This window comes from Solanum stenotomum, chromosome 4 (genome assembly GCF_019186545.1).
Source record: "Solanum stenotomum isolate F172 chromosome 4, ASM1918654v1, whole genome shotgun sequence".
Lineage (NCBI taxonomy): Eukaryota > Viridiplantae > Streptophyta > Magnoliopsida > Solanales > Solanaceae > Solanum > Solanum stenotomum.
The window spans coordinates 36939690-36962973 of NC_064285.1; the positions used below are offsets into that span (position 1 = coordinate 36939690).

Genomic DNA, 23284 nt, shown 5'->3' on the forward strand with positions numbered 1-23284 from the left:
TTTCTGTCGTAAGAACCTAAAGGTTGAATCCATGAAATTTAAATGTTGATGATTCCTACTTTTCGGCTGGAATGTGAGGGCAATTGCTTAACAAATACATTTTAGTGCTTATATAACTTAAGCGTGAAAAATTACTCCTTACTAGGTGGATACAATTTGGAAATATTGGTAGACCTTTTTCTGGAAATTGGTGTCGTATATATGAGTTATGACAGGCTGAACATGTAAAACTTCATCTTTGAAATTCATTGCTTTTCCAAGTGTGATTCCATCATTCTACAAGTTAACAGATAGTTGCTGAATGAAAAAGAAGAGGTACTATGTCTTTTTAATTGCTGGATATTTGAGTAAACAATGGACTGTTAATAGTATGCCATATTATTTAATGGCTTAACTTTTCCTTTGGATAGTTAATATAGTAGTTCCGACTTCTGAGCCTGAATTGGGTTGTTCCTCTAATCGAGATTGTAGTTTTACATGGGGATGTTTGGTTTTTTGTATTGAATTTTTCTGTTTAGATGGTATCTGATCTTCTGACTTTTATTCTTTCCACAAGTGATCATTGTCCTTTCTTGAAAAACAGTGTTGCTTGAGGACTATTTGTGCATATTTCATGCAGGGAATTTTTAGAAGTGTATTAATGGAGTCGTCCTTTTAATCTTCGTAACTTTTCATTTTCTAGAGAGATATGCTTCAATATGTTGAGGGTTCGGTCTCAAAAACTCTTAAGATGCTTGATCAACCTAGATAAATTGTGAAAACATTAGTTGTGTAATTTCCATGACTACTTTACAATGATTGATTTGTGAATTGCAAGGAAGGATAATTTTACAAGTTGTATCTAAAATTCTTTACGATCGTTTATTAGTCACTGTTTACGTTATTTTGTTCCAATGAAGGTATTCTCAAAGGTAAACTTTTATCTACTTATTTGGCATACATCTGCATTAATATTATATCTTTATCGTAATATTAGCTCTATGTTTATCATGTGCTAATTTTTCATTTTTCTTTTAATTTAATTCCTACCTTGCACCTCCAAATGATGATGCATGTAAACATCCACCATTAATATTATAAATGTTGGGCCCGTGCTAGGCACAGGCCATGCCCCTCTAGTATATATATATATAGAGAGAGAGAGATAGATAGATAGATAGATTTGAAATTGATGTTTTATGGACAAACATTGATTTTCAAATAAAGTAAAAAATAATTCCCAATCTTGTTGAGTCGGCCCTCGGATTATTACTGATGAGGTGAAAACTCAAAAATGAGTTTGAATCTTTAACTCAAAGATAAGACCATAATAAATTGCACAAATGCAATATTTTATTTTAGGGAAAAGGGTCAAAAATACCCCTCAACTTTAGTTTATTAGTTGACTATACCCCTACCATTAAAGCAAAGTTATTTATACCCTCGCCGTTACTAATTTCACCATTTATACCCCTCAATTGACGGAAATCCCCAAATTAAATAAAATTGACCCGATTTCTTCAAAAATGACCCATTCTCCATTTTAAACCCATGCCCGACCCATCTATCTATCTTAAACCCAAAATAATTTAACCCATTTTCCTTGAAGATCCCAAAGGTGAAGCTCTCCATCCCAAGAACAACATCCTGAACAAAGTGGTCGTGGCCGGTGAAACGTCGGCGGGGGACACCGTACTGTGCACCGTCCTTGGTGAGAGACCAGACAATGATGGACTTGTCCCTGGAGGAAGTAACGATCATGTCGGAGTTATCAATTGGAGTGGCGATGGCAGTGACCCAATCGGTGTGGGCTTTCATGGTGCCGCGGAGGACAAGTGATTTTTGTGCCATTTTGTCAAGCAAGGTAGTTGCCGCTCCGATTTTCCTCTGGAGGCAAATGAGACGACGATATAGCAGTGAAGCTGATAAAATTTATTGACCGGTTGTTTTCGTTTTATTTTCTAGTATTTCTTGGTTGCTGCATTGTTGATTAATACTCTGTTTGGATCATTGTTACTCATTGTTTCATAATGTATTATATTATATTGTACTCTATTGTATTGTACTGTATGGTAGATATAATGTTTGACTAGACTGTATTGTTTGTTGTTGTTTAATAACATTTTAATTATTTTGTTTGATTGTATAGTATTGTATTGTAATTTATAAATTTACTAAAATATCCTTAATTATTCTAGGGTAGGAGGTTTGACTAGAATTAAATAATATAAGGTAAAGGGAAAAATAGTATTTTGAAATATTATGTAAAGATATAATTGGAAAAAGAAATTAAGTAACAATGGGAACACACCAAATCGGTTGTTCCATAAAATAGGGGTTTTCATTGTTACGTAACAACGAAATTTAACAATACAATACAATACAATACATTTTAAGTAACAATCAAAACAAACATTGTAGGTATAGTAACGATACAATACAATACAGTGGATAACAATGATCAAAACAGAGTGTAAGAAAAAATGACGTTCAAATGAAGAATCATGGCAGAATTGGGGAAACACAATTGCAGAATTATCATGACAGTAGCTTCAAATGATTTTTTTTGTTTTGAGAATGGGTATAGAAAATGGGTTAAATTATTTTGGGTTTAAGATAGATAGATGGGTCGGGCATGGATTTAAAATGGGAAATAGGTCATTTTTAAGAAATCAGGTCAATTTTGTTTGATTTGGGGATCAGTCAATTGAGGGATATAAATGGTGAAATTAGTGACGGCGAAGGTATGGATAACTTTGCTTTAACGATAAGGATATAATCAACTAATAAACTAAAATTGAGGGTATTTTTGATCCTTTTCACTTTATTTTATTTTCTGTTTTCGGACAGAGAACAGGTGCCGTGCTTCATTAATCAAAACCTTTGCCCGCTCTCTCGCAGGCCACAGCAATATAAAATCAGCTCCCTGCACAAATTCCCTTTACTTCAAATCTCCCATTTCAGAAAACCTCGAACCATTCATCAATGGCTGGTGTAAACAAACGAAAACGAGGAAGAAAGCCAAAATCAGATCCCCCTTCAACACCAGACATCCCAACATCAACTTCAGCCCACATTGACGACGTTGTTTTCTCAGTTAGCAACGTTGAGCTAATCGATCCACCTCCTTCTTCCACTTCCCACCGTCCCCGTCGTGGGAGGCCGCGTAAAACACCTCTTCTACCCGAAAACTCTAAACTCACCAACCCCAAAAATGGAAAAACCCTAAAAGTCACCTCCCCAACACGACGCTTAATCGATAAACCCAATGGGATAGCCACTCTTATTTCTTCTGACACTACTATTACAAATGCTGCTGCTAGGGTGGTGCCGGCGATGGATGCTGTAGTCAAGGTGTTTTGTGTTCACACCGAACCCAATTATTCCCTTCCCTGGCAGCGGAAGCGACAGTATAGTTCCAGTAGTAGTGGTTTCGTTATCAAAGGAAGAAGGGTTCTAACCAATGCACACTCTGTCGAGCATTACACGCAGGTTAAGTTGAAGAAGAGAGGGTCAGATACCAAATATGTAGCCACTGTGCTCGCTATTGGAACTGAATGTGATATTGGTGAGCTTTCATTTCAATCTTAAAGTATTGTGTAATGGAAGTTACACTTCTCCCATAATTTGAATCATTTATTCTTCTCCCTTTGTCCTTTTGCACGGTAGTGTTTGATTCTGTGAGGAGTTAAGGTGTAAATTAGTGATGGTAGAAAAAATATTACAATTGTCAAAGTTCAAAATTTCTAGCAATAGTTTAATGATTTTGTAGTTTTGGAAGTTGTATAAAAATGTTAAAACATTTTGGGACATCTAGAATAGCAAGTGTCATGTAAATTGAGAAATAGGGTGTAGCTTGTTTTAGGTGGGGCCTAATGATTACACTCAAATGATATTACTGCCACCAACGTGAATTAATACTGCATACTGTGCTAGGTTTTATGTAGAAGCTTCTGGTAGTGAATCATTAATAGTCTTCGGTACACTGTTAATTTGGTTTTTGTGTTGCTGCAGCGTTGCTTACTGTGGATGATGATGAGTTCTGGGAGGGGGTCTCACCTGTGGAATTTGGGGATTTGCCAGCGCTTCAAGATGCTGTGACAGTAGTAGGTTATCCAATTGGGGGTGACACAATCTCTGTGACAAGTGGTGTTGTTTCACGCATAGAGATATTATCTTATGTTCATGGGTCTACCGAACTTTTGGGGCTCCAGGTATTCAATTTTCACTGATGAATTATTATAATATTCTTTCCCAATTTGATGATCCAATTGCTCTTGTATCTGACAAATGTTCTTAGTTTACAGATTGATGCTGCTATAAATTCTGGAAATTCTGGTGGGCCTGCTTTTAATGATAAAGGAAATTGTGTAGGTATCGCATTTCAGTCCCTTAAACATGAAGATGTGGAGAATATTGGTTATGTCATCCCAACACCTGTAATCACGCACTTCATTAAAGACTATGAGAAGAATGGTGCATATACCGGTAAGTCTAATGGAACTCGTAGTATTCATGTATTATTAACAAGAAAAAAGTTTTAGTTATTTACATTGGTCACATCTGTCTTATTTCATTGTAGTCATTCATATTTGGTTACAACTACAAGATGAATGATGTTGAAATTCAAACGTCAACTTGAATGTGCACTCATATATGATTGAATAAGATTAAAAGTGTATCATTTCTGACGGTGTGTCCAATAGCATACATAGAGCATAAACTAAAAGGTCACTTCAGACGGGTTTGCCATGTCCTATGCAGAACTCAATTTGCACCAATTTGTAAGTGCATCATATGATAATTGAAGGTGGTAAAATTGGATGCGGTAGACTTAGAATCATACTCGGGGAACTGTCTCAAAAAGCCTACAATGCTGAAAAGTGAAATCAAGGCAGAAGATATACGTAGCTAAGAATAGAAGCATCTTCCCCTCGATGAAAGTCATGGCGTTTGCATAATCATCAGCTTCATCATGCACCTCTAACTCTTTAGAGTCCTGAAACAATTATTCTTCTTCCTCTGTTTGGTGGGCATCTAGTATTCTCGAGTTCCTTTCGTTTTGCTGGGATGCTCTAGTGTTAGCTTCTATTTCATACGTAATTGAATCACACCACCCTGTCAAGTGTGGTCTCAAGTTGTTTTGCAACTGAAATTGTGCCCCAGAAAAAGGCTTCGGTCTGCTATCTTCTCTCCCCTTCTTCATTAATTGGCACACTTGCTTTTAAATCTCCCTTCTCCCGCTCATGTTCTAGTATTCCAACTCCAGATATTAATTTGAATTGCATGTTAGGTTTTTCTTGTTCCATGTGACTCTCTCTCTCATTAGCACAACTGTCACAGCTATTAGCTTCCTTATGTATCTCTATTACCTGACGGTCCTCCAGGAGGTTCATCTTCTTCCCTTCGCCAGCGATAGCCATGGTTGATGTCTCACTCCATATGGCTATAATAAAAATTAAACCCGTGTCTTCAATCTCTACTTTTCAGAAACATATCTTCCATCTCTTTTGACCTTCGTTCTTTCCCATTTTAGATTGTTATTGAGAGATATTTGTTCCTCTGTTTCTATCCAACCTTTGCACTACTCGCCGATTGCCTTAAAAATCTTTTCTGTCCAGAGGTGAAGAGGAGGACCCATGATTCTTACCCATGTTTACTCTCTTTCTTGATTACTCGTGCAACAACCAACGACTAGATTCCACTATTCAAGGTGGGTTTTTGCTTTTTTCCCAACTCCATTCCCTTTAAAAATTTGTTCTGCCATGGATTTTGTTGGAAACTCAAAAAAGAACGGATTATCTGCCATTTCATAAATGTTCACCCCAAAGGTGTTCTTCCAACTCGATACAGCCTACCTTCTTATATCTGAAAGTGTTGGTTTTTTTCTTTCATCGCTTTGTTAAAATGGTTCTCAGCAGACACATCCCCTCCGACCACAATAATTTTCTTATCACTTGTGCTGACCAATGCTCTGGTTGACTCTTTCGACTGCCATTTCCTGGTTCTGATCGCTTCAACATATAGAATTTTTGGGCCTGCCTTCCTAGGGATGGTTGTAATGAAGGGCTTATATCTCCCTTAATGAATCTAACAATCTTAATTGCAATGCTCTGTCGTTTAGCATTTAATGTAACTTCTGGGATAATAATGAAAGATCTGTTGTCAAATTTCTACATAAACAATACTTATTAATCTACCAAACTTGTTGTTTTTCCTTGAGCAGAAAAAAGTGCATGTTGCTCCTTTAATTTCCACCTTTTTGTCTATGCTTTGTTATTCCTTCGAGCTTCCTGTTTATATCCACTCTATTGTTTTCGGTGGAGGAAGTTGAACCACTAAACACACTGGCGATAGAGGGGGATATGGACACAACTCTTTGGGACCATCAACACATAATTAAATTGAGCAAAGAATTTGGGATTTGCTTAGGTGGCTGACAAAGAGGCCATGTCTCTCTTCAAGAGAATAGATAAGAACAGGAAAGCAATACGACGAGCAATCAGACATGGGCAGAGATTGCAGCAACGTCTACAACAAAGAAGAAAGGCATGCAAAAATTAAAAGGGTTGGTGTTTGGCATACATTTTAAAGCAATGGGCTGAGAAATAGTGGAAAGGGAGAAACCATCATGGATCAATGAAAATGAAAGTAATTTCCTGGAATGTGAGGGGATTTAACAAGTGTGACATCAGAAGGGTGATAAGTAGCCTCATTCATATGGAAGGTTGATATATTGTGCTTTCAGGAGACAAAATTGGAAGGTAATATTGGAGAAAAGGTTTAATAACTATGGGGGAATATGTGTGTCAGATATGCTCAAGTGGATGCAAGTGGAACAACGGGGTGGGAGCAAGATAGTGGCAACTGGAATGTACTCATTGACTTGTAAGTTTACATGTCAATGAAAGTAGTTCAATTGGTATATGACAGGGGTTTAGGCTCGTAACTGCAATAGGGAAAGGCAAGAAGTGTGGGAGGAAGTTGGGTCTGTGACTGGACTGTTCAGTCGACCCTGGGTTCTGGCTGGAGACTTTAATGTAGTTAGATATCCATCGGAAAAGAGTAACTGCAACAGAAGCACCAGAGCCATGTTAGAAATTTTGAGTTCATTGATGATATGGAGCTGATGGAACCATTATGAGAAGGGGGCAACTAACGGATAATCAGGAAATAACATAAATCATTGATAGATTTCTGATTTCAGAGGATCTGTATGAGATGTTGTTTCTGCTTGATTAAAAAAAAGGAAGTTCAGAAACACTAAACAGGAGATACTAACAAGAGTTTGTCCTGACCATTCCCGGGTGTCTCTAAAAATGTGGTAACTAGGAACATAACAAATCATACTTCCAAGTTCGAAAACTGGTGACTTGAGACCAAAGGTTTTTTTGACAGAGTACAAGAGCGGTGATCATGTATTGAGATTGGAGTGCTTGTTGGGAAGCTCAAAGCTCTTAACAAAAAATTGAAGGAATGGAACCAAAACAACTTTGGCGATATGGAAATGGAAAGAATGACATTATGAATTAGATCAATAAGCTTGATGACACACAACAAAGAAGACAACTTACTGCTAATGAAATTTCCAAAAAGGCAAGTATGGTCATGAATATTGAAGAATATGCAAGAAGAGAGGAATAGCATGGAGTCATGGACACAAAGATCTAGGGAACTTTGGCTTAAACAGGAAGATAAGAACAGTAAGTTCTTTCAAAGAATATTCAATGCACACAAAGGAAACTACTACATTGATAAGCTGGTGGTGGGAGGTGAATTCATTGAAGAACCAAAGATTTAAAAAGCGAGATCATACATTTTTATCATAATCTATATTCTGAAGCAGAGGAATAGAAACCTTCATGTAATATGATCAACTACCCCATTATTTCTAAAAATGAAAAATGTAAATTACAAAATAATTTTGAAGAGAAGGAAGTACTAGAGTGTTTAAAACTTTGAGCTGTGGACAAAGCTTCTGGCCCAAATGGATACACAATGAGATTTTTCATTCAATGCTAGAGGTGATCATGGCAGACGTGATGGCTGCAATTTCAAACCTTCTTTCAATGAAGATGTTTGAAAATAGCTTCATGCTACTTATGTGGTATTAACACCTAAAGAAAGAATTAGGAAACTTTAGATCTATCAACCTTATTGGGAGTTCCTATAAGTTGATTTCAAAATTTTTCAGAGAAAGACTCGAGAAAGTGATGCATAAACTGATGGACACTCAAGAAATGACATTCTTAAAAGGTAGACAAATAACATATGCAATTTTCATTGCCAATGAATGCCTAGACTTTAGATTGAAACAGGAAAACCCAGGCATAATGTGCAAGTTGAATATTGGAAAAGCATATGACCATGTGAATTGGGTTTTTCTTGTCAGAATTTTGCAGCAAATGGAGTTTGGAAGGAAATGGGTTAGTTGGGTGAAATTGTGCGTAACCACTTTAAAATTTACAATCGTGATTAATGGGGCTCCTGAAGTGTTCTTTGTATCTCAAAGAGGACAAAGACAAGGTGATCCCCTATCACCTTTTCTCTTCATTATTACAATGGAAGGTCTTAACGACACTTATAAAGAAAATGGAAGTTTAAACAACATATTAAGGACAGTTCATAGAAATGGAGGGATATGTGGCTTCAATGTGGCACAAAATCATGAAGAGAGGGTGGAGTTACTCATCTGCAGTATGTTGATAACACTATAATTTTTTGTGATGCTGAAGATAGTCAACTGAGATATCTAAGGATCATTTTGATCTTATTTAAAGCTATCTCAGGATTACACATAAACTATAGGAAGAACTTTCATGTGATTACTGTGGACAGAATGCAACAGATGTTGAAATATTGGGTGGAGAAATGGGAAGCACTCCAACTATGTATCTTGGAATGCCCCTTAGGTCAAAGAGCAAATCCAAAGACATATAGTCTGGGACCAAGAGAGATGTAAAAAAAGACTACCAAGATGGAAATTTTAGTATCTTTCTTTAAGACATACTAGTTCTTTAATCAACTTTGTTCTGGATGCACTCCCCACTTACACGATGTCATTATTTTCTATACAAGTGTGGAGGAGGACTTTCTTGTGACAGGGCAATAAAGAGAAGAGGGGATCTCATTTGGTTAAATGGAAAATGCTGACCATCAGTAAGATAGAAGGGGGGCATGAGAATCAGTAACTTGAAGAAGCGGAGTAATTGCCTTTTAATGAGGTAACTATGGAGATTTACCCTAAAATGACATACTTTATGGGGCACAGTAGTAAAAATGAAGTATGGAAAAGAAGAATTTTTGATAACCAAAAAGGTGACACCTCCTTATGGAATTAGCCTATGGAAAAACATCAGGAATTTATGGATAAATCTTGAAGGCTGATTGAGGATTAGTATCAAGGATGTCGGGAAAACATTGTTTTGGGAGGACATATGGGTGGGTGAAGGTAGCATGAAGTTTCTATCGCAAACTTGTTTGATCTAAGCTTACATCAGACAGCCACATTGAATGAGGTCTGGTCCCCTCAGGTGTGGCCTAACTCTGAGGAGAACATATAAGAGAGATATCAAGGATGACAAAACTATATGATTGTTTGGAGCAAAGCAGGGGGCCTATGAGAGAGATATCAAGGACGACAAAACTAATTGAACGTTTGGAGCAAAGCTGGGGGCCAATTGGGATCACAATTAGCCTTTTGGCCATGGAAACACATATGGAAAGTCAAAGTTCCATATAAGGTGGCTTATTTCACTTGGTTAGTAGCTAGAGAAGCCATGTTGACTCGGGAGAACCTCAGACGAGGGGCATCAACTATGTTCAATAAGCTTTTTGTGTGGATAGGAGGCAGAGACAATTAATGATATAATATTGAAATATGAAAAACGAAACCCTAACTCTAAGAACAAGACATAAAGATAATGGATAGAATTGTAACAAAAGTAGAGTACGAACATGTTTTGATGTATGTCTACCACCTTTTGTATACAACTTTTATACTGGAGTTTTCTCAATTATATCAATGTATCCATTACTTTATTTGAAGAAAAAAGAGTAGAGAACCTATTGAAAGTCCGAAAGATATAGTTCTTTACAAATCACAAATGATCTATAGTAATAGGAACCTTGTGGATCCACTGAAAATTAACTAGAAAGAAAAGACATGCTCTGATCCATACAAAACCATTTTGTACATTCCACAAAAACTTACGTGTTCCTTTCCCTCCCAAGAACCACGATAGGCAAAGGGGCTATATTCCATGCTATACAACTTTTTCACATGCTTGATTATAGAAGCCAATCAGACATTGGCCACATTACTCCAGATAAATTAAATACCATTCACCATAACCAACTAGCAACTTGGCAGTGTGGAAACAAGTGGTCCGTGTTTACATTCAAGTGTTTGCACTTGGAACACAAGCTTACATATGTTTTCTTTTCTTTTCCTCAAAATATCAGCTGTATGAATGGCATAATTGCTGCCAGTTTTATGAAAAAATGTACTTTTTCCAAATATTTGGTGAAGCATTTCACTGAAAATAATCTACTTTCCCCTCCTTTCATTTTCCAAGCATCTAGGTCTGATGGTGTGAGTTCTGCTTGTAAAGGAATTCCATGAGGTATTTGAACCTTTACATCTCCCTATCTGATTTATCTCGAATCTCAAATACCGTCAACACTGTTACTTACAGATTTGTCTTATGTACACCGACTAGGCTATGACCTAACTGAATTTATTCAGTTGACTTTCTTTGTTTGTTAAGAGATCAAAATTCTATAAGTTCTTTTAAGTTTTGTTTTAATCTTCTGACATTGAATGCGGTTATCAATTGAAGGTCAGTAGATGAAACTTTCCTTTTTTTGGAGTATATCTTGTAATAAATACTCCTGTATTGTGCAACTAATGTAGCTCAAATAAAGTATAATTTTCGTGTTAGTTCTTTGAAGTTTATCCCATGGCTGTTAAAATGGTGTCTGTAACATGACTGACAATATTGTATTGGCAAATATCCTCTTCTTTGGGTTGATTACTGTTAAAGTAACACAGTAGGGTGTTCATTTGATCTTCTGAAAGGTCTTTTGCCATTTTTATCTTTCTAAGACACTGATAAATAGCTGATATTTTTGTGGAATACTAGCATTTGCAGCAGATGATCATGGATACATTTGTGATGAGCTTAGTTCCTAGACTTCTTTCTCTTTTCTAGAATTATCGTTTTACTATCTTATGTATGCTGAAGTTCCTCAGGCATCAGTGTAGAAATTTTAGGCACACAAATGTAAACTTTTGCCGACGGGTAACAGAACTACAGAAGTGTCCAATCAAATTTTATTTTGGATTAGAAAAGAAAAAAAAATCTGAAGGTGGGGCGGAAGAAATATTAGGAGCTTCAAGTTTTGGTTGTTTGCTAGTTTGCACGCCTTGCATTTTCGAGTAATTTCATACTCAATAAGGTGCATATGTGTCTGGGTGTTTCAGCTACACTAATTTTAAGATTGCTTAGGGCCTAACTAAACCCCAAAAGCTAGCTCATGAGGGGAGCATGTCCCAAGTCATCCGATGTGGGACTCTTAACACCCCACCGCACAGCCGAGGCTAAACACCTAGTATGCGTGCAAGTAATATGGAACGCTCAACTACACATCTTATAATTCAACGTGTAGGCAGTCGTTAGCAGTATAAAACCCAACGAGGAGTTGGGTCGAATCCCACAAAGAATGTTAAGTAGGAATTTAATTCACAAAGTGAACTCATGTACTTAACTTTTGTAAGTTTGATTAATTGATTTAGACATAAACGTAAGTTTGAGAGATTTTAGATTATCAACAAGGAGATGTTCAACAAGATGTTAACACAAGCGTAAAACAAGTAAGAAGGGAATCTTAGGAGTGTGCATAATTGAACACCAATTTCGTATTGTGGGTAATTGTATTGCTCAAAACAGTTGCTTATCGATGGGGAGGCTAGATTAATATGCACAATAGATATTTTTTTTTTGAACTTGGTAACTTTGTATTATATCACAAAATAGTACATGGGTGGGTTGTCTTGAAACCTTATATACAAATGGCCCCAATTCTTACTGCTCTATGGCTAAATTGAGTCTAAAACATCAATTATAGAGACTATCATTTGAGTATAACTGATTACACCAAAAACATAATAGCAAAATGCAGTTGAGCTTCACTTTATGCACACTGTTTTCTATGCTCTCAAAACACTTAGAGTTCCTCTCTTTCCATATTGCCCACCATATTGCAGAAGGGATAAGTCTCCATTTGCCTCTGTCTTTTGCCAGTACTCTTGCTTCCTCCCAGCTCTTTAAAGCCTCAAAAACTTTCCTAGGCATAGTCTAGGAGATGCCTTTGAGACTCAAAATAATTCTCTATAATTGTTGAGTGTACTTGCAGTGTAGAAACAGAAGATTCACAATCTCTAAAGTCTCCCCACAAAGAAAGCATCTAGACCATAAGGTTATCCCTCTTTTCATGACATTGTCTTGAGTAAGAGCTGCTTCCTTGGCCAACAAGCATACAAAGCAAGACACTTTGTGGGGTATTTTGCTTTTCCATATTTGTTTCCATGGCCAATTTGTAATTTGTTGGTTTGTCTGATCTATAGCTAACTTTGTATACTTCTCTATTGTTTCCCGTCCACCATAGAATATCCTCCCCTGTATATATGCAAGATAGATATTTACCAATCAACTATCGTATTTCATGCAAGATTTTATCAAAACCCGACATGTATCACATTCAAAACTAATCCAGCATCTTAATTCAACCCTCTTTATCAAGCAAGGTTAGCATATGAACTTAATCAAACAATTATCAACTAGTTCTTCCACCCTAAACACCTTTCACAAGTAAGTTTAAAGATCTAAGGTAGACATGAGTTTGCCACCTCACATCATGAACGAAAATATGGAGAAATAGCTGAACCCATTTCAAAACAGCATTTAATTAAGCAGTAATAACAACCAACAAACTAATTAGGCATCCAATTACATAGCACACACCTAGGACTATGGGGTTTTAGCAATAGCCGCACATTCTAGACATTAAAAGAGTTTTACCAAAATAATTGTTCAACATCAAAGCTAGAAGTGCTTCAATCCTCAATTTGAATCAACCCAAATTAAAACCCCAATTTCCCAATTGCTAGTTAGCAAAATGTCCAAAAGCTTTTGAAGATTCCGAGTACATGAGAATATTCAGAATGATAAAAGATGTATTTCTCTCTCTTCAAAATCAATTTATACTTCCCTAAAAGTTGGCTAAAATATCACTTCGAAATCATTTCGACGAATTTAGTCGGGCTTGCTGAACAACTCGGCAAGATGTGGAGTGCTTCATTTCATCGCCCAATTGCTTTTTAGCTTTCTCCAGGCCTTCAAGTTTTGATCCTGTCCTGGCGAGCCCGTTGGAGACTGCCAACCTAGTCGGCGAGTCACTGTTTGATCCTATATCTCGCCGAGTTGGCTTGACTAAATGTGTAGAGTTCTCTGATCTTTTTGGTGAGATGACTTGAGTTGGCCGACCAGATCGGCGACTCGCCATTTACTTCTTCCTCTCGCCGAGTTAACTTGAACTTTTGAGCAGAACTTTCTAAACTTTTTGGCGAGATTAAGCCCAGTTAGCGACTCGCCTAATGACTTTGGCGAACTTCAGCTTCGCCATTTTCTTTACTTTTCCAAGCTTTTGACTTCTTTTTGCTTTCATTTGTCCTCGTTTTATCCTTGAGCTCTCACAGCTGAAATTCAAATAATTCCCATCAGAAATGGACATAAATAAGCACTGTGGACATGATTTGATGAACTAGAAGCCTAAAATGAGTCCAAAATCTCCGACACATCGCCCAACATCGGTACAAAATAATTGGAAAAAGTCCTGCTTTGATGCCATGGTAAATAAATGGATCTTGGGCCTAACTCAACCCTAAAAGCTAGCTCTTGAGAGGAGGTTGCCAAGTCCATATAAGGAAATCACCCATCCCTTTTTCATCTGATGTGGAACTCTTCAACACGGACTTAGAATTCAATAGGGATTCTTTGTATAACCCAAAGTTTACAGTTTTATTTATGATCAAATTCTACTGTAGACTTCTAAAAAATCCTGAATTGTTGATCTTCTTGTACAGGAGATTTTTACAAATCTTGTACTGGAGATAAATTTAAGAAGTTATATTTAGGTGGGGACAGAAGTTGTTCTGAAGTTGAACTCGATGTTTCCTGAGTATGCAATTAATGAGGATGATCTGCTGATCTGCATATTCAACAAGGTTATGATGCTACCTTAATTAAAAATAAAAGAGAAGTCAAAAGGCTTTGATACTTTCAAAATGAATAACTAAATAATCTTCTTGGTGTCATCAAAAGGCCATGGCTAAGTCATGCATGTCCAACTATAAGAAACAATTATTTAAAATAAGAAAGATGGATAGAATGTGTCATAGGTTACTACCACTGGCGCTCTTTTAATGTGATACAAAAGAACACCTTTGTGCTTGATGCATGAGAATCAGGTCTTATTTTCTCATGATGTAGAGCTTGAACTTATGACTACTTTTTTTGCAAAAATGGACAAGCTACTATATACAATTAGTGTCTGCATATTATCATTATTTTCATTTTGTCCAGGGTTTCCCATTCTTGGGGTTGAGTGGCAGAAGATGGAAAATCCAGATCTGCGTTTATCAATGGGAATGAAACTTGACCAGAAAGGTGTCCGTATAAGAAGAATCGACCCTACTGCCCCAGAGTCTATGATGTTGATGCCATCTGATGTAATCCTAAGCTTCGATGGGGTTGATATTGCCAATGATGGAACAGGTTGAAATGTCAACTGTGCTTTCTTTCTTTTGCACTTTATACTGAACTTATCCCACCACCCTTCTTCTCAGTAGCTTACCCATTAAGCTCTAATATTGAAATGCATATATGCTGTTGTAATTTTTACCTTATTGACTAAAAAAATGATCTCCTTGTACTTTTCCAACCTAAGCTCTGCAACTAATGCAATAAGTTTGATTAGCAGTTGTTGGATTTACTATTAACTAACTCATAATTCTTTTTTTTTTTTCTGATGTTATTCTTGTGTTATCATTTCTTCTAAGTGGTAAAAACATTCATGTTGATGACCTGACTAAGCCTGATGGCAGTATTAAAGAGATCTTCATATTGGATGAGGTATTTAGAGGAGATCTTTGTCAGCTGGTTTGTATTTGTACTTCTTGGAGTGTGTTTCCATTCCACACATTTGTTTTCGGAAGAAGGTGTATCTTACCTGATATTTGCAAGTAGAATTGCCATCTTTGTTATGGTTACTAATGGTTCAACCCATTTAGAAGAACATATTGTCTGTTGGAGTTGCATGATAATTACATTTATTGATTAATTAATACTCTTTTTTTATTAGCTTTATCTGTTGTCACTCCTATTGAAGTTAATTTTATTTTCAATTGACAGTTCATATGATTAATCTCCTTTGATTATTTTCAGTTCCATTCCGGCATGGAGAGCGTATAGGTTTTAGTTATCTCGTATCCCAAAAATATTCGGGTGACAGCGCTGCTGTTAAAGTTCTTCGTCGTAATTCTGAGATATTAAATTTCATCATCAAACTTGCAACTCAGATGAGGCTTATTCCAGCTCACAACAAGGGGAGACCTCCGTCATATTATATTATAGCTGGATTTGTTTTTACAACTGTATCTGTTCCATATCTTCGTTCAGAGGTACACAAATTGCTTTGCCATATTGATGTGTCATAATCTCTATACCACTGCCCTTCTCTTTTGATTCCTCGTTTCAGTTTCTTATTCTTCTCTATTTAATTGTCATGATCAGTGTTTGTGATAAAACTGAGTTTCCTTGAAGTTTCTTTGCTTGTATATGTCGGAGTTTATGTGGCTTATTGCCACTTCTAGGGGAATAATGCCTGTATAGTGAGGTTTATCATACCTTCTAGAATTGGCTTGATGGCATCATGAGTATTCTTGGTGGTATTATAAAACTTTATTTACAAGCAACAAGGTCACCTTCTATCTATCATAAAAATTTCCTAGCTCATCCTGGGACACTAGGGTCCAAATCTTAGCAGAGGCAAAGTATATTTGGGTGATTTCTTCCTATCCACTTAATTTGGTGCACTGATGGTCTTATTTCCTGACCTGTTCTCCTTGTGTACCAATCCGGAAGAAACAGTGGCTGAGGTATGGTCTATTCATGGATGGAATATTGTGTTTAGAAGGCATTTAAATGACTGGCAGATTGGGAGAGTGGCTGAGCTATTACATGTTCTCAATGGTTTCAATGGGTTATCAGCAGAAAAAGATTCTATCATATGGAAACACTCTAGAGATGGAAGCCTTTCTGTTAACAAGCTATATATTAAGGAGGTGAAGGAGCATCCAGGTGGTAAGCTTGGCCCCTGGAAGCAGATTTGGAGGAACAAGGTGCCAACCAAGGTGAAGTGTTTCTCCTGGTTGGTTGCCAGAAGAGCATGCTCCACTCATGAGAAGTTGAAAAGGAGGGGTTTCTATATTGCTTCTTGGTGCTCTCTCTGTAATGAGACTGAGGAAACCAATAACCATTTGTTCCTCCATTGCAAAGTGACAACACAATTGTGGAACCTTTTTTTGGGACTAACACATACTGAATGGATTATGCCTGAGCATACAGCAGATCTACTTAGTTGCTGGATCAGCAGAGGGGGGCAAAAATCTAAGAAAAAGTGGTGGAGTATAATACCATCATGCATCTGGTGGTGTATTTGGAAAGAAAGAAATAGCAGATGCTATGATAACAAAGCTAATTCAATAGAGAGTCAAATGGAACTGCTTGACTCAGTGTTTTGGACGGCGAGAGGCGACAAGGGCCTGCCTCGCCACGCGGCGAGGTGAGCAGCGTGGCGCTCGCCTTTTTGAATCGAGTCGCCAATTAATACCAAAAATTAAAAATTTTAATTGCATATATAAATATCCAAAATATATATTAGCAAACATTTCAATTCAAAAACTAATAGTAGATATTAGAAGTCTAGAACTTGAATGAACCAATAATTAAAAATACTCTATTAATTAGTATAAAACTAAATTAAGTAGGGAAGAAATAATTATAGAAGAAATAAATTATTTAAAAATAAAATAAAATATAGGCAGTGAGCAGCAGAGCACTTCAGCATAGCAGAAGAACAAAGCACTCAGTTCACACTTCACCACCAGTCTACCACTAAAAATAGAGGTCTGAAAAACAGAGCAGCATAGTCGTACTGCTGAAAAACACAGAAGAAGAAGAAAAGAAGGGAAGAAGAGATTCGCGTAAGTCTCCAGGGGTTGTACCTGAACAGCAGTCGCGTAAGTCGTACCTGAGCAGCAGCATCGCGATTCGCAAAGGTCACGTAGGTTTCTAGGGGTCGCGACTTGCGACATCTGAGGAGAAGCAGTCGCGACGCCTAATCTGAGGTGAGTTCGCAAAAATACCCAAAAAAACCCTAATTTTGGCTTTTAATTATTAAATCTGACTTTAAAAAAAAAAAAAAAGGCGATGCCTATTGCATCACCACGTCACGTCGCCAGTCGCCTTTTGATCGCCATGGCACGCCTTTTTGAATTCGCCACGCCTCGCTAGAAATAGGCGGAGAGGCCTCGCCTCGTCGCCAAAGGCGAAAGGCGCTCGCTTTTAAGAACACTGGCTTGACTACTTTTTATTTTTGGTGCAAGGAGGACGGGATAGAAGAAGCTGCACAAATTTTGGATTTTATAGGCACTTTGTAATCTATTAGCCTTTTTGTTTTTTCTCTTGTTGGAAACCAATTTTTGGAGGTCTCCAGCATATCCTTAATGCTGATGAATACAACATTATCTTTAACAAAAAAAAATAAAATTACATGGCCTCATGATGCTGATGGAAGGATGGGAAGATGAAGATACAAGGTGGGTTCTTGTCAAGGTGCATAGCTGCACACAAGTTGGTCCAGACACCACTATTATTTAAAAGAAAATCTTCTTATAGCTCATGAGTTGAAGACATTTTCCAGAAATCCCCTAATTCCTATGTGATTGAGAGTAACATACTTTATGATTAGGATGTACAATTCTTAATGTTTATAGAACTGTAATAGATTAGTTTGATATAGTTTATGATTAGGATGTACAATAGGTAGGCGTAGAGTATATAAGAACCACCTATGTGCATGAGTTAGCTGAGGAGAAAACATAAAGAGTTGTATTTTTACACTATTATTCTATTATCTTATTCACTATGCAAAGAGGGTTCTTATCATATTATTGTTGTCAGTTTCTGAGTTAGTGTTTTAGAGAATGCGTAGATTCTACCTTTATATAGAAAACAACATGCTCTACATGGCCAATTGCGTCACTCTTTTCAATATTGTGCTTAATAGTGATTCATGTATGCATACGATGCCTGCCTCGTCATTTATTGCGATAGTTCTATTGTCTAACTCCTCCCATGTGCATAACCAGTATGGAAAGGATTATGAGTATGAAGCTCCTGTAAAGCTGTTGGACAAACTCTTGCATGAGTTTCGACAATCACCTGATGAACAGATTGTCGTGGTTTCCCAGGTTATGCCTCACTTAAAAAATCATCCTTGAGAAGCTGCGGGATTGTTGTATTGAAGTAGTATCTGATATTCTGTTTTTTGCTTTATGAAATGTTTTAAGGTTCTTGTTGCTGACATTAACATTGGATATGAGGAGATAGTCAATACTCAGGTTGGTGGCAGATGCATCTCTAAATCTTGATATCATTGTTTCTTTATTGGGCTGTCAAACATTCTTCCATTGATACCATCTTCCTGTGTCTTTCCGATTATGTTGTAGGTTCTTGCTTTTAACGGTGAGTGTGTAAAAAATTTGAAGAGCTTGGCCAGCATGGTAGAGAAGTGCAATGATGAGTTTTTGAAGTTTGATTTGGAATATCAGCAGGTATGAACTCTGTTGGTCTGGGTTTTTTGAGAGATGTGTGGCAACATGCTATATTAATCTTTGTTTGTTTTATGCAGGTGGTAGTCCTTCAGACAAAGACAGCAAAATCTGCAACATCAGACATCCTTACTACACATTGTATTCCTTCTGCCATGTCGGAGGATCTCAGGACTTAAATCATTTCCAGCAAAGGTCAAATTAAAATTCTTGTTGCCAGCATGACAATATTCATCCTTTTTTTTCCCTCAGTGTCCTTGGCAAGCTGACGATTTTTTTTGTAGTATTTAACTATCAATGGACGGTAAATTAACCTAAGGTGTTGGTATCTAATGCTTACAAGAATTAGTAAAAGGTTGTACCATTTTCTGAATTTTGGATACCTTTGTCATAGCTGTAGAGCAGTCACATGTTGCCTCAGCTAGTGGATGGATTAAAGGTTTTTTGTTTTGTTTGTTGGGTTATTATGCGTGGAGAATGTGATCACATTCTCAGATGGAGCCTGAGCCTGTGCCTGTCAACAGGAGAAGACACATTTCACCAATTTTGTTTTCCAAATATGGGTCAGTGCTCAGAAAATAGATGATATGTGGGGTTATAGGATAGACGCATGTAGCTTTTGTGGCAATTAAATGCAAGACTGGGCTTGCTTCCAATCAAGCGATAAACATCAAGCGAAAAGGCATTGCTCATAGTATAGTAGATATAAGCGTAGGGGAGCTGTAACTTCAATCGGTGAATGCACAAGTATGCTATCAAATTTATAGGGGCTCGGGGAAGGGGAGTAATAGTTGGAATAATGTCCATTCCACTCAAAGGATTGATACGATGCACACAAAATATGATTCTAATTTATATTGTATTCAACTCAAGTTTTGCACACTACATATGAAAAATTAGTACTCCCTTTGTCCCATTTTTATGTGAGGTAGTTTGACTCGGTATGGAGATTAATAAAGAAAAGTAGACTTTTAAAACTTGTGGTCTGAAATTTGTGTGGCTGTAAATTGCGTTATTAAGGGTAAAATAGACATTTTATAATTAAATTGTTACTTAATATAGAAATGTGTCATTCTTGTTGGGTCTGATTAAGAAGGAAGTAAGTCACATAAATTATGATAGAGGAGGCAACATCTAAACACCCTTCATTTGATGAATTTCTATTTCAAGGTAAGGGGTAGTTGAGACGAAGCAATATATATATATCATCACTATTAGTAAGTGTGAGTCCTCAAAACTACAAAACCAATAAATAATCTCCACGTAGATTAAGACTATTATTAATTTATAATACTAATGAGACTATATATTTGTACATGGAATTTTCCAATCACTTTGAAAATGATGAAGAAAATATGGTCTTCTATGATGAGCTTGAACTTAAGCAAGGGAAGATGGAAGTGATTGTTCAAGGTCTGTTTGGAGAGTTCTACTACTACAAACGTTAAGCTCATACATCTTGTGAAGTACAACTACATACTCTTTTATTATTTGCTCCAATATTTCTTGAATTTTGATTGAGATTGTAAACAAAATTTGCTTTTGTAGTAATGTTAGTTACTTGATAATGTATTAATTTTGGATTATGTAGCATAGAATAAATGATCAGTACTTAAAGAATAGTGATGAGTGTGCTTTACAAGTAGATTTTTTTAGTGCACTTTCAATATCTATGCAACAAAATATTTGATTGGAGAAACATGTAAGTGGTGGATACACAAGTTCACTTATAGTGTAATTTTTTTTATTGAAAGGGTTTGGGTGAATATTCTTCTGCCTCAATGTACATACTTAGTTGAATTGAGATGTGCATAAATTGATTCAAACATCAAGATAATTTGTGTTTAATATAACATTTGCATTATATAATAAAGTTTGCATATTACATTTTGTGCTTCATATGCAACGTAACAAAAACATTCTATTTTTTTTATTACTACATCTAAATTTAATTATTATTGTATATAAGCAACAATAACAGTAATTAATATCATCAATTTTTCCTCCTTTATGTCGTCCCTCAGATGCTCTACCATATGGTGTATCTGCAAATCTATCAAATGAATTATACAAAGCAATGTTCCCAATTTGACTAGCCAACTCCTCTGCCTTCAACTTCTGGTCTACTGCTCTTTCAACAATTTCCTCTATCTCACTTTCAAATATATTATCAAGCATCCCATCCGTCCCGACCATCAAAATATCATCTTTCTCAACATTTAATTCCATCTTCTGAGCAACACTAGGATTATCTGAATTGCAGTTTCCCAATTGATACGGACATCCAAATCCTCGTTGTTGTATTGACGACTTGTATATAATTTTTCCTTTATTGATTAATAAAAATCCACTATCACCAACATTAGCAGCAACTATAGTATTTTTCACCGAGTTAAGAGTTATAATACAAGCTGTAGACGATCCTTTTGAATTTGTGTTTTTGTATGCTTCTTCAAGAACCCTTTTAGGATTTACATGACCTTTCATTGCTTCATCATATGTAGCGATAGATGAGTTCTTCATAAGCTCTCTCGCGTATATTCCAGCGTCAATCCCTTGTAGTGCCCAGCCACCAACACCATCAGCAACACCAATAGTTTGGTATAATTCATGCATGAAGTGTGCATCTTCACCTAAAGGCTTGTTTTGATTGTCTTTAGGTAAGTATAAAGATCCAATCACCATTTCTAGGCATGGTAATTTGTTACTACTAAATTCATCATCATGACTAAATTTGAGTTTCTTGTTACTATGATTTTCCGGATTATCATAATTAATTGCATGAGAAGAGAAGTCGAAGTATCTCTTATAGCGTGACAAGTTGAAAAGTTTATTGAATTTTATTTTGGAAGAATATTGATCATGACCTAATGATGAAATACATGCAGCCATTGTTGTGTTGATTGAAAAACTTTAGGAAGTAAAAATTACGTAATGGAAGTAGGGTTAAAACTAATATATATATACACATACATTACGTTGCAATTCTATGTAGAATAGGTTATGGAAAAACAAATTTTGGTAACTTTTTAATATGGAAAATTTAGAAAATAACGTGTAGTAATTAATTTAATCCTACTTAGAAGTTAGAACAGGTTTGGGAAACAAAGTTATATTTTTGGAAATTATCTAAGTGAGATGTTATGGAAAAACAACTTTTGGTAGCTTTTTAATATGGAATATTTAGAAAATAGGGATAAGGGTCTGAAAAAATACCCCTACTTTGGCCGAAATTGTTGTTACGATACCAAACTTTAATGAGGACCTATTACCCCTCCAGACTATTTAATATCGTATTTTAAACATATATATTTGCCCATGTGGACATAAAAAATAATTCATAATTATAAATAGTAATGTGTCCACGTAGGCACATATATACCTTTAAAATACACTATAAATAGTTCAGGGGTAAAAAATACACTTTTAAATAGTTTAAGGGTAAAAAATACACTATTAAATAGTTTAAGGGTAAAAAATACACTATTAAATAGTTCAAGGGGTAATAGGTCCTCCATAAAGTTTGGTATCGTAACAACAATTTCGGCCAAAGTTGAAATATTTTTCAGACCCTTATCCCTGCGTATAGTAATTAAATCCTACTTAGAATAGGTTTGGGGGACAATAAGTTTTTGGAAATTGTCTAAACAACTAGAAGAAGGTAATCCTCCTGCGTAAGGGAGTGAAAAGAAAGTGAGATTTTATCTTAACATAAATTTGCAAATAAGAACATTGTTGTGCTCTCTAATTATCACTCCGTTTGTTATATTGCCATGAAAACTCTTAGTATCAATATATAAATATGAAAAAGGTCAAAATTGCCGCTGAACTATGCGTAGATGACTTATACCTTTGGTTACATTTTGGGATAAAAAATGCTCCCGCCATTATCCTAATAGACTACAAATATCCTCAAGAGTTCACAACCCAAGCTGGAATAACTAGGATTCACTTCGAAAAACTAGACCTTTAGCGGGAGCAAAAGTCACCACAAAAGCCCAGAATATCGTCACTAAAGATTTTCACTGATTTTTAACGTTGAATTATGATTTTGTGTTTTTTCTTCATTGTTTTTTAAAAAATCACAAATGATATCGATCAAGGTGAAGTTTGAAGACACTATATATTTTATTTTTATGACATATGTAAATGCATAAAATGTACAATAATGCATTATGTAGTGGGAGATTTGAGTCGGAAAGTAATTTTGATGATTTTTGTAATAATATTGGATGTTTTTAATATTGATAGTATATGTTATTTATTTTAGAAAATTAGGTTGCAACCAAAAATTAATTATCATATTTTTTTGTTGAAAAAAATAGATTTTACTAGCAAATGACTATTGCA

The 23284-nt window shown here is 36.1% G+C and overlaps 2 protein-coding genes across 2 annotated transcripts; one reads left to right on the forward strand and one right to left on the reverse strand.

Annotated features, from left to right (window-relative positions):
* Positions 1-2912: 2912 nt before the first annotated feature.
* LOC125862462 (protease Do-like 9) lies at positions 2913-19121 on the forward strand. Its single transcript, XM_049542539.1, has 9 exons — positions 2913-3547; positions 3994-4193; positions 4287-4467; positions 14625-14816; positions 15486-15721; positions 18473-18574; positions 18674-18724; positions 18833-18937; positions 19015-19121. The coding sequence occupies exons 1-9, from the start codon at positions 2965-2967 to the stop codon at positions 19111-19113; spliced, it is 1749 nt and encodes a 582-aa protein (XP_049398496.1). The 5' UTR covers positions 2913-2964; the 3' UTR covers positions 19114-19121.
* A 304-nt stretch (positions 19122-19425) lies between these two features.
* Positions 19426-21619, reverse strand: LOC125861469 (probable protein phosphatase 2C 55). Its single transcript, XM_049541359.1, has 2 exons — positions 20968-21619; positions 19426-19448 (listed from the first exon to the last, which is right to left on the reverse strand). The coding sequence occupies exons 1-2, from the start codon at positions 21617-21619 to the stop codon at positions 19426-19428; spliced, it is 675 nt and encodes a 224-aa protein (XP_049397316.1).
* Positions 21620-23284: the final 1665 nt, after the last annotated feature.

Excerpts from the sequence above, each read along its gene's own strand:
- LOC125862462 (XM_049542539.1), top strand. The coding sequence starts at position 2,965 with ATGGCTGGTGTAAACAAACGAAAACGAGGAAGAAAGCCAAAATCAGAT. Across the intron at positions 4,468-14,624 it reads GAAGAATGGTGCATATACCG|GGTTTCCCATTCTTGGGGTT; the intron begins GTAAGTCTAATG and ends CATTTTGTCCAG. Across the intron at positions 18,575-18,673 it reads AGATTGTCGTGGTTTCCCAG|GTTCTTGTTGCTGACATTAA; the intron begins GTTATGCCTCAC and ends AAATGTTTTAAG.
- LOC125861469 (XM_049541359.1), bottom strand. The coding sequence starts at position 21,619 with ATGGTGATTGGATCTTTATACTTACCTAAAGACAATCAAAACAAGCCT. Across the intron at positions 19,449-20,967 it reads ATTTGCAGATACACCATATG|GCACAGGCTCAGGCTCCATC; the intron begins GTAGAGCATCTG and ends TCCTGTTGACAG.